General features: G+C 41.7%; 1 protein-coding gene across 2 annotated transcripts in view; it reads left to right on the forward strand.

The window, feature by feature from the left end:
* Positions 1-9,737, forward strand: part of arnt2 (aryl-hydrocarbon receptor nuclear translocator 2) — a 66,336-nt gene extending 56,599 nt beyond the window's left edge. For both annotated transcript variants that reach the window (XM_070970056.1, XM_070970064.1), the window contains 3 exons: positions 1,631-1,781; positions 6,689-6,834; positions 7,049-9,737. In XM_070970056.1, coding sequence (XP_070826157.1) covers positions 1,631-1,781; positions 6,689-6,834; positions 7,049-7,147 — 396 coding nt within the window. In that variant the 3' untranslated portion in view covers positions 7,148-9,737. The remainder of the gene's footprint in view (positions 1-1,630; positions 1,782-6,688; positions 6,835-7,048) is intronic.
* The last annotated feature ends 1,596 nt before the right edge of the window (positions 9,738-11,333 follow it).

An 11,333-nucleotide genomic window follows, 5' to 3' on the forward strand; every position in this document is an offset into this window, starting at 1 on the left:
TGCGTGTGTGTGTGTGTGTGTGTGTGTGTGTGTGTGTGTGTGTCTGTGCGTGCGTGCGTGCGTGCGTGTGTGTGTCTGCGTGTTCCACAGTCCTGCTAAGTGAATGTGCTGAGCATGTGTACACTGTTGCATTTGTCAGGTCATTCCACTGGACTGAGTTCTTTGTTGGTCAGTAATGTCTAAATGCATCACAATCACTTCCAGATGATATGAGAGGAAATAAGGCTGAATGCTTTCACCACCTCTAAACACAGCAGACATGAAGAAGTGACATCATATAAGTAGTCCTGGAAAGCCTAGGTAACCTGCCACCCTGCAGTGGAGTTTCACAATATTGGAAGAGCCCATTTGTCCCAACTATTGAACAGGAAGGAAAGAAGAAGTTAGCATGTTGTTTTTGAACCATAACAAGCCCGCAGAAAGTATTTTGGTCTGTCTTTAGATCAGCTGGAAGCTTGAATTACACGAGTAAAGAAAAAAAAACAAAACATCTGTGTAGGTTGTTGGAATATTGTCTTGAACAGCAGCAACCCTGTCTGCATATTAAGTATTGAAATTCTCAAAAAATAGTTAATTCATATTTAAAACTTAGCTTATTTAAAGGCAGAGCATAGCTGCAACCAAACAATAACCCAGTTTTTCTTGAAGCACACAGAGACACACTGGATATACTTTGAATCCTGTTTTTGTTTTGGTAATTGCTAAAAGTTACCACAACAAATAGTTTCCCAGCAAAATGGTTGTGGAATGGTTTTTCTCCTTTCTGTATTCCTGCTTCATTTTTGTCTGTCAATCGTGTCCTTCGTGTTGCTAAACACAGAAACACCAGGCTGCCACCGTCACACAGGATTCTGTTAGGACCACCGTTTCAATTATTTCAACTGTGTTTCTGAGAAATTGTGTCATGTTTATCATTTTTGTACTCCAGGAAGCTGCATAATACCCATGAGCCTCAGCTGCCGTTTCCTTATTCCCTGACCGAATTTGAAGCCTGACGATAGGATGTTTCTTGTAGAAAGACACTTTAAGAGTCATAGTTAACAACAAAAAAATGCTTTGCTCATGTGAAAATGGTTCACAGCTTTAAGTACATTTTATAAATGGTGTGGTGTGAAAGAAAAAGGAAATTTGGTATTTTTCACTATTTCACTCTTGCATTAATTGCATTCTGACAGGAGACTACACTGAAAAATGTAGCCCCCCCCCCAGTCATTCGATTGGGAGAACTTTGGCTCTTTGGGGTCCAACGTGAGGGCATTGGCTAACAAAAGCAGGGTTCCCCAAGACAGCAAATCAAATGCTAGCATACTTAACTTTCTTTGGTAAATTCTGTAGTGTAACCATGGTGTTACTCGCTTTGCTGTGATCAGCGATAAACTAATTGCCTCCATGTTTATTTCTAAAGTTGTAAAATGCTTCCTCAAAGCATTAATAACTGCTGTATATAGTCTTTTGGCTTGAAATAACACACACACATACACACCATCTATATAGAGGATCAGGAAATGTGGAGCAAAAATTGGGGCGAGCAGCATGAAGCTCCTGAAGTTTCCCATTGACCTGTGAACCCTGTACTGTATTATGCATACTGTACTGTACTGTATATGTAACCAGTATCTGTGCTCTCCAGTCCAGTAAAGCCCAGTCCAGTCCATTTGGTATTGGTTCTGGCCACAGCTACCAGACTGACCCGGCCTCCTACAGTCCCCTGTCATCCCCAGCCACTTCCTCCCCCAGCGGCAACGCCTACTCAGGATTGACAAACCGCAGCACAGCTTTTGGTGAGCTCTCATTTATGACTGGGTGATCTTTTATTATACTTAAACCTGGATGATGTGGAACGTTTGTTTGTTTCTTGTGGAAGGCTCTGTGAGTCTGTGTCTTCCTGCCTGCCAACATAATGAACATGATGAACATAATCACTGAGGAGCAACATCCTCACAGCACAGCTTGTGTTCTCTACAAGATCTTATGAGGTAGAGTTTGGCAACAACACTGAAACCAATATCACAATATTAATTAGAATACATTTAATGTCCTTTTACTGATGCCCTCTATGTTTGCTATCCACTTTTGCTGCTGTAATACCTGAAATTTCCCCACTGTGGGACTAATAAAGGTATATCTTATCTTATCTTATCTTATCTTATCTTATCTTATCTTATCTTATCTTATCTTATCTTATCTTATCTTATCTTATCTTAACTATATACCACAATGTTGCAAATCTATAAATGATTGAACCTAAAGTGATCAAATAAATCCCATTGTTATACATACATACATTGCTATGTCGAGCCTTTGGATGTGTAAGACTAAAATTTCAGCAGCTAATTTTGTTAACTTCCAGCTGACTGGGAATCATTCATGAAGACAAGAGAATTCAGAATTATACCAGCCATGTCATTGTTTCATCACACCAAGATTCCACTGAAAGTCATGAAATGATAATAGCGAATTATCAGTCCGACATTTTAATGAGGTCTGGCTGTGCCTCGCTAGTTACATTTGTTTATCAGTTGGAAAACCTTGGGCAGGGTATGTGTGACTGCTTCTCTTTTGGAAATTGTATACAAAGAGACTGAACAATACAGCTGAAATATGTCACTCTCCCAATGCTGTCACCTTCTCCAGTGGGCCAAATGAGTTGAATGGTTGAAGTAACTGCAACATATAACCAAGGAAGTAAAGAAACCAAAAGATAAAGACATGACATTGTTTAGAGACAGAGGTGAATATTGTTGCAGAAGCCTTTAAAAGGTAGAGCCACGGAAGGAGTAAAACACGATAAAGAAGTTGCTGTACTTCTTCTCTACACTTGCAAATGGTAAACTTTCTTCTTCTCACATACATGACCCTTATTTTGCAATGAACACATGTCTGGTGTGTGTTTGTCATTAGACAGGGCAGCGAGTCACCCAGCCTTGTCTAACAACAAATACTGTTACAGGAGAACTCAGCCATTACTGGCACAGTGAAACTGAGGGTATTTTCATTTACACTGAAAGCAGAAATGCTTGGGTTAATCACCACACAAGATTTTGTTAAGCTTAACTGAGAAAAAAACAGCACTACATGCTACCTTACCATTATACATCAACAAAGCACCATTATGCACCATTAATGCTCCTTCAGGAAGCTGGATATGTAGCAGCACTCAGGTGCTTTCTTGTGAAATGGGCGTCACATAGCAAACATGCACCACACACAGACCCCCTGCATCAACACCTCAGTGTGCTGCTGAGCTCAGAAAGATCCCTGAACGTTAGCTATTACAGCACGAACAACCATCACGACTTTCCAAAGGGAGAAGAAAGGAAAGATTGTTGGAATCTTAAGGAGTCAGCTGAGACCAGGTTACAGTTTCCATGTATTCAAATCAATTAGGAGAGCCATTTTCCTGCTTTCAAGACTCACTGCCTTATTTTTGTCCTGTGCAGAGGTAATTACATGGATGGGAAAGCAAAGCAGACAGAGCTAAAGTCACTCATTAACACCATCAGTATACATCATTCTGTGTGGCCTTCAAAGCTTTTCTCTCACTTCACACTGTGTTAACAGCCTTTTTATGAGTGTCATGAATAACACAGCAAGGTTGCATTTGAGTGCTTCTAAACACTACTTAATAAAAAGCCATTTTCCACTAATGGACTGGCACAAAAAGTTATGTGAGATTGCCCACACTGAGTAGTCTGCATGCTGGAGTATTCTCACACAACAGCATCAGCATCATTAAATTCCAATTCAAGCCCTGCCTGCTTCGAAATCCAGCAGCAGGATTTGAGAATATATTTTTGTGGTCGACTTCAGGCTGTGAGCGTGTGAATGAGGATTCATGTGCTGCTGGGAGATTCTGATATCGCACACTTCGGAGTTAGCTGCAAGTCAAGTTCACAAACAGACGTGTGTGTGTGTGTGTGTGTGTGTGTGTGTGTGTGTGTGTGTGTGTGTGTGTGTGTGTGTGTGTGTGTGTGTGTGTGTGTGTGTGTGTTACTTTTACATTTAGTTAAAGCCCTGTTGGAATATGCATATTGACAGTTAGAGTGAAATCACTTTTTCTATCTCAGTCTGGGATTAGAGACAACAATCTTGCAACAGAAAGAGGCTTAGAGACGTAGTCGTTTATCAGGCGAGGCAGGTTCAACAGAAAGGCAGTTTTGACTTTACTTCATAGAAATGTGTTACACACGCATCTACAAAACAAATCTTTTCCAAGGAGTGTAAATGTGTCTGGCTGTATATCACAGCGTGGTGTGTGGCTTTTAATGGTCCAGGTTGACCTTTCCGACTCAATATCTGCTTTATCCCCAGAGAACACATTAGTTTAAACATACAACCTCCTACACACACTCCAACACTTGCTGCCACTCTGCCGTCTTAATACACATTACTCTCGCAGGCATTAGCTTTTAATCCCCTAGAAGTTGAGCTTGCTCATTGCTGGTACAAGCTATAAAAAAACCTTCTCCTGAAAGATACCAAAGTCATTTTAGTGTGATTTGAGAGTTTGCTTTTTGTAGATGAATTTGTGCAACTCACAGTGCAGAAAAACAACCAACAGTAATCCAAAAGCATAGATCAGTGACTCTTCTCTCTCTCTCTCTCTCTCTCTCTCTCTCTCTCTCTCTCTCTCTCTCTCTCTCTCTCTCTCATGGTAGTTTTGTAAACTGCAGCAGGTGTGCATGTAGTTCAGCTATTCACATTTTCAGTTCTCTCAAATTCTCACACGTCCTTCAAGACATCGCCTTGGATTTAGGGAACTATTACAGCATTATTTGAGAAAATAATCAGCAGATAAATCAGTAATGAAACTAATTTGTCCAGTTGTTATTGACAGCAAGAGTTACAGTCCTAGTTGAGACATTTCACTCTGAACCAAAGTGGTGGACAAAGCAGCTGACCGTCATCTCATTTTCCTGGAGCCGCACTGCGAGCACAGCGAAAGATAGAATCACAGAGTACAAAAGGTTGCGAATGCTTTAGCGGGTGTTCAGTCAGTGATGGCTCATCAGCCAGCTGCTCTGGACTCCTGCTGTTTGTTGTCCACATGGCTGTAGGAATGAAGCATGTCCAGCATGCACTGCTACTTGATGGTATTTTAATGGACACAGACATTAGCCAAATGGATTGTCTCTCTCTCTACTGCCTCACTAATTCTTTATTTCTTCTCTTTTGTTCCCGGGCTGATTTGCCGGGTTTGATTTTTGCACTACATTCATTTTTACTCGTTCTCTCGCTCTTTCTCCCTCGGCCTGTCAGACCGTTTGAAGGATGGTGTCAGTTGCAGCCAGTGCCAGCTATTTGCTCCGCTGTTGCATTTGTTTTCCACTATTGCTTATGATAAGCTCTTGTTTTTCCCTATCTGCTTTCCACTTCAATACACAACCAGCATGCTATATGTTTGGTTAATTACTTTTTACATGTGCTCTCGTTCCTCCCATCAGCGGCCCAGGCTCCTGTTTGTATCTGTGTGGAGACGAGATGAGCATTATGTTTATTACTATGAAACAGCCAGAATGTTCCAGCTTCCAGGCACACCGCTTATCAATCTACTTTGCTGTAATGTTGCTCAGTAGACTCTGAAAACCTCCTCACAGGGAGAGAGTGTGTATGTGTGTGCTTATCTGTATGTACATATTTTGTGTGGAAGTGTGTAGCAGTGTCAGTCAGGGAATGCAGTTGCGAGTGATAGTGAGTTACAAGAAGCTCACATTGCTACTGTTATCTAATTGGTTGATATAGACTACAAAAAAAAAGCCTTTTGTAAATTTCAACTGCCATAAACTCTCAAAGATAGGGGTGGGCAATATGGTTGTCTTGGTATATGTAATTTTATATCACAGTGACGGTATATATCATGATATACTGTATATCATAAGTGTTCTGTAAATACAAGTAAGAAATGGTTTAAATAACCATACAGTGTGAGACTTTCTAAATCCAAACCATCTTGGGTTGGTTGGTGCCGCCCTCCTGCTCTATAGTTATAATTTCACTCTCCTTCATGTTTTCTTGTCACTGTCCTCTTCGACAGAACATGGTAAGCAGTCCTGCTGCCCAAATCACATGAGCTTGCGAGACAACTGAATTCGCAAGACCATGAGAGAATCCATCTTTGATTTGTCTGAATATATATAACACAGGACACTGAGGGATAACTCCTGCAGTGGAAACAGTATAGCCAAATCTCTACCAGCGCACACACTTCTTCAGTCACACAGTACACACCGTCTAACCCGATTAAAGAATGATCAGGTATTTATTTACTTTAACTGTAGAGCCTTTACTTGACACAGGCTTACATTAGAGACAGGCTTTCATTCCTAATTTTCTCTGTTTTTATCGAGAATAATTGATTATATTTTAGCGAGAAGCATCGCTGTTTTCTGATCTGCTCCTCTTTAACTTGCTGAGGATGCAAAAGCAGTATTTCCTCAATGTGAAACCCTGACTCCAAAAAAGGTGGGACGGTGTGTAAAACATAATCAAAAACAGAGAGTGATCATTTCCAAATAAACTGTGTTTACCACCAACGGTTTTTGAAGTGTTCCTGAGCCCAGGAGTTTTGTACTGATCGGTGATGTTAACAATCCAAAGAGTTTGCAGAATTTTCCTGTCCATCAGATGTGATGAGTCAAACTGTGCTGCTTTCACTGAGTACACTAACTGAACCTCTGTGTGTCTCCAGATGTGTCGGGGGAGAGCAGTCAGAGTGGAGCCCAGTTCCAGGGTCGTCCCAGTGAGGTCTGGTCCCAGTGGCAGAACCAGCATCACTCCCAGCAGGCCGGGGAACAGCACACACACCCCAACCCCAGTCAGACAGAAGTCTTCCAGGTAATACACACACACACACACACACACACACACACACACACACACACACACACACACACACACACACACACACACACACACACACACACACACACACACACACACACACACACTCTGAGACTCACTCCTGTGGTGTGTCCGAGCGTCTTCCAGGCGCTGGCTGCTGACCAGTGTACACAGATATGTAATATGTCCCATACCTGTGTCTCTGCAGGACATGTTACCCATGGCAGGAGATCCCACCCAAGGAACAGCCAACTACAACATCGAAGACTTCGCTGACCTCGGCATGTTCCCACCCTTCTCTGAGTAATGACCCCCCTCTCCATCACTCTCCCTCTCAGAACTGGACTGATGTTTGCGTTCATCTCTTATGTTGTCTAATTTTTCTATACTGGTGGATCACCAACACACAGCTGATGTGCAGCACGGTGAATGTCTGGATGCACTCGTCATTGGCACACATACAGTACAAACACACAGTCCACTAATGTCTAGGCTCCAAAGCCTGCAGTATGTATCTGAGAACATACACATACCTCATTGCTGCAAAGAGGAACCCTGCTGTCAGATGGAAGGAACATCAATCGACGTGTATGAGCTGTCTGTCGTCACTGTGATGGACGTTGTCTCAAGCTCTTTGAACAAATGGTGGAGTCTGTGACATTCACGCCACTGAAACTATCAATCTCTCTGCAGTCAGCATCAGCATGATCAGAGGAGGTCAGTCAGGGGATGACAGCTCCACTTGTCAGAGACAAGTATGCAAACTTTTACACTTCCTCCCTTTCAAATTTCATACAGCAAAACTTAGTTTTCACCAAAAATCTGTGTTGTCATGATGTGACTTTTGACAGCCACCCACAGACGACCAAATTCATGACTGTGCCAGCTGCACATATGCTGCACTCGATGTGCAGAACTGCAAACGTGTCTGTGTCCACATCTGTTTCAGAGTATGTCAGGACTTGTTTTCTGGATGGAGTAATAATATCTCAGTAAAACATTTACTTTTAAATAATCCTGTTTTCAACAACAAAGCTCTGTCTTTTAGTGAGATACAGAACGATTGCTCCTCAGCTGCGGCAAAACATTAACTTTCCGACAGCAGTTCATAGTGCCGCTCATGTCTGCGATGACATTTGTAGTATTAGCCCCTCAGCACGAATGACACAAAGTAGTGTTTTGAGTTAAAGCCAGGATTGTCTCTGCCAGCACCCTGTCTGCTTCTTTATAAGCTGTTTTATCCGCTCGTTTTAATGTGATTAATTCAGCTAATATTTCTGGACAGCTGAAACTGAAGTAAATTACTGCAGTAATTTTGACTTAAAGATTAATTTATCGACTTAATAGGAAATATGTTGTAACATTTCAGGCTTAGTGATGGTGTTGGTATAAATCTGATGCTGACTTCTACTGGACAGTATCCACACATTTCTTTTAAATGAAATGGTAATTAATCATTACTATCTGCTGAGGAGTTTTGGCCTGTACTGCTCCAGAAAAATTTGCCCAAAGCTGTCTGAGTTCTTGCTTAACTGTGATTGTGACTGAGGAGAAAATTATTGCAAAACATCAACTGGCTTTTTTTAAGATGTTGAGATAATAGACCTCTGCACAGTTCATACTGGGTCTATAGAAGAGAGACTGCACAATTCATGACATGCTGCTGGATGTCTCATTACAGGCTCCACCTTCACCTGCGGGCCCTTTACTTCTCAGCGTGACTATATTGTAGTGTGAGCACACAGGTTAATGTACAGTCACCCAGTTCAGTGTGGTCATGACACACACTGACCCCTGCCTGTGTCATCAATCAGTAGACTGTCACAGCCCACATGCATCACTAACTTATGTGACACAGAGGCTGCTTTAGTGCTATTAGGGGATGTTATTCGTGCCAAAATAAGAACCACTCTGGTTTATATTCAGCCAACATTCAGCACAGTCATGTTGACATCCATTCATGAGTAATTGTATCAGTGCGCACAGGACGACCAATCGGACCAATAAAGCAGCAGTCAACCAATCACCTCCTCTGGTAACACCTGCAGTGACTGTGGAGAGCATCAGTCAACAACACTATAGATGTACATGCCAGGAAGCTGCAACACTACATGTAGCTACACCCACGCAGTGAGACTTATGTGAGTGTTGAGGATGTACGCCTCCATCTGCCTGATGCAGCCTTTTGCACTCCACCGCTGACTCTGCCACGCAGCAGCAGGAGAGGAGAAGCTGCTCATCTCCACCTGCTGCTGTCCTCACTCTCTCCATCAACTTTATTGTGTAACCTAGATGTAGTGACGAACTGATGCGAGTATAGAAGGATTCTGTGTATACATGAAAAAAAAATTCATTGCAGACAGTTGCTAAGCTAAGGCTTAAAGTGCACTTCATGAAGCTAACTGCTAATCTCACCAGCCTGCTTTAAAAGGGAAAAACCGCCATACCGTTCAAGCAAAGCGCAGTATTTACTAGTGTATTTGGTGTTCTTCAGCTCTGGCTACTTGACTTTATTACTTTCTAATCTTTTCAACTATTAAATGACTGAATAATACTTTCTAGCGGGGGAGCTTTTACATGACAGATTGTATAATGTCTCAGACAGACGGATGGGAGAACCTTGAACAGACATCGGAGTCCTTTTGCTAAAGATCTCAAATTGATGTTTTTTTGTAAATAATGTGATTTTTATGTCGACTCGTGTTACTTTCACACAGTACATGTTTTTTGTGTAGGTTTTAATGATATTGTGTGCAATGTGAGTACATATTTAACTATTGGTATTTAGTTAGTCTGTTAATTGTACATTGAGTTCTAGATCTGTATAAATTGTGTAAATGTGACCCATTATTTTTGTGTAACAAATTGTGCTTGTGACAATAAATTCTTATTGGTTACGTGGCTTCCATTCAAAGTTTTAGTCTTCCATTATTCAGGTATGCTTCACATTCAGAACATTCATTTGGAGTCGTGTGTCTGACTGCCTGGGGAATGCAAGTCCAGTATTTCTTTTAGTTCTGTTTTAATCTCTACCAACTCCTGAGGGAAATATCAGCTCTTCAGGTCTCCAGCTTGTTCAGTGCTGAGCAGGTAGTGTACGTTGGGTTTTTCACAGAAAACAGCTGCCTTTTGCAGCCAAACACGAGGCTATGAGAAAGCAAGAATTTCACTGGCGTCTTACTGAGGGAGAATTTACAGAATGTTTTTTTCACTGTTCTCCAATGGGCCATGTGAGCACTCAACCTTTTGTACCAAAGTTTGAGGATAAAAATCCATCTATTGACAACATTAATAACTGCACATTACTTTCTCATTTTGCTTAGGGTTTATTAGAAAGTCCAGGACCCCACAGGGCCAATTGATGTACCAGAGCATAAGCATGTCCTTTTTTATTGATAGGAAGTTAGATGGATTTGAGGAAGAGACTGAGCTGCTGTCACAGTGAAATATTCAAGAGTTCATCTATCCAAGATGAATAATTGAGCTGTAATTTAGACAGAATGGCCTAACGGCTTCCTGTTCCAGTTTGTTTTGTTCAGGAAGTTTTCATCCGTCTTCTGCTGTGCTGAACTTATCCTCATAACTTCTGCCAGTCAGACCCTGAATAGTTCAGTCAGCAGGATAACAGGGTTGTAGGAGCTCCATCTACAGACGGATTTCCATCAAACATGAATTATTGTGTTCTGTTATTGTCCATTAATTTTTACTGCTGATGCAAGAAAAAAGATGTTACATGTAATTGTTTCAAATTACATGAATACAATTTCTTCAAAGAATTCAGAAAGAAAGAAAGAAAGAAAGAAAGAAAGAAAGAAAGAAAGAAAGAAAGACATCCCTTTGTCAGTCACAATCAACACAACATGTAGAGTTACAGAGTCCGAAACTGCACACGCCATGCTTATGTGAAATTCTCCACTTTTAACCCATCCCGTCAAGTCCTTCCTCCACGGCAGACCAGGAGCGGTGGGCTGCCAGCCGACAGCAGTGCCCGGAGACCCAGTTCCTTCCTGTCACCATTGGTCAGGTGGTGATCTTCTTGCATGTTTTTAGTAGGGGAGAACATGCAAACTCCACACAGAAAGGCCCCTTTCCTCAAGCAGCAGGCACCGAAGGCATGGTGGAGGACAATTCTGTCCTCATTGAAGCAGCTAATAGGTCACAGTCCACATGTGTGGAACTCACCTTGGCGAATATTCACCTGTCCATTCTATGGTGAATTTTGATGAAGTCAGAGCCACCAACAGCATGCGGATGCCATAGTCACTGATACAAATCATGGCCAGAATGCACTAATTTAAGAATCCCCCTATCTGTCGCCGGCACTTGTCATTGTGTGTGGACACAGTGAAAAAACATTCAAAATATTCTCAACAGCATCCATGGATACATGTGTTCATGTTGTTAGAGCAAACATACGAAACACAAACATATGGACAAACAGCGCTGAGTAATCACAAGTAGTAGAACAGTTACAGAAGAAAACTGTTCTGGTA

This window comes from Chaetodon trifascialis, chromosome 1 (assembly GCF_039877785.1).
Source record: "Chaetodon trifascialis isolate fChaTrf1 chromosome 1, fChaTrf1.hap1, whole genome shotgun sequence".
NCBI lineage: Eukaryota > Metazoa > Chordata > Actinopteri > Chaetodontiformes > Chaetodontidae > Chaetodon > Chaetodon trifascialis.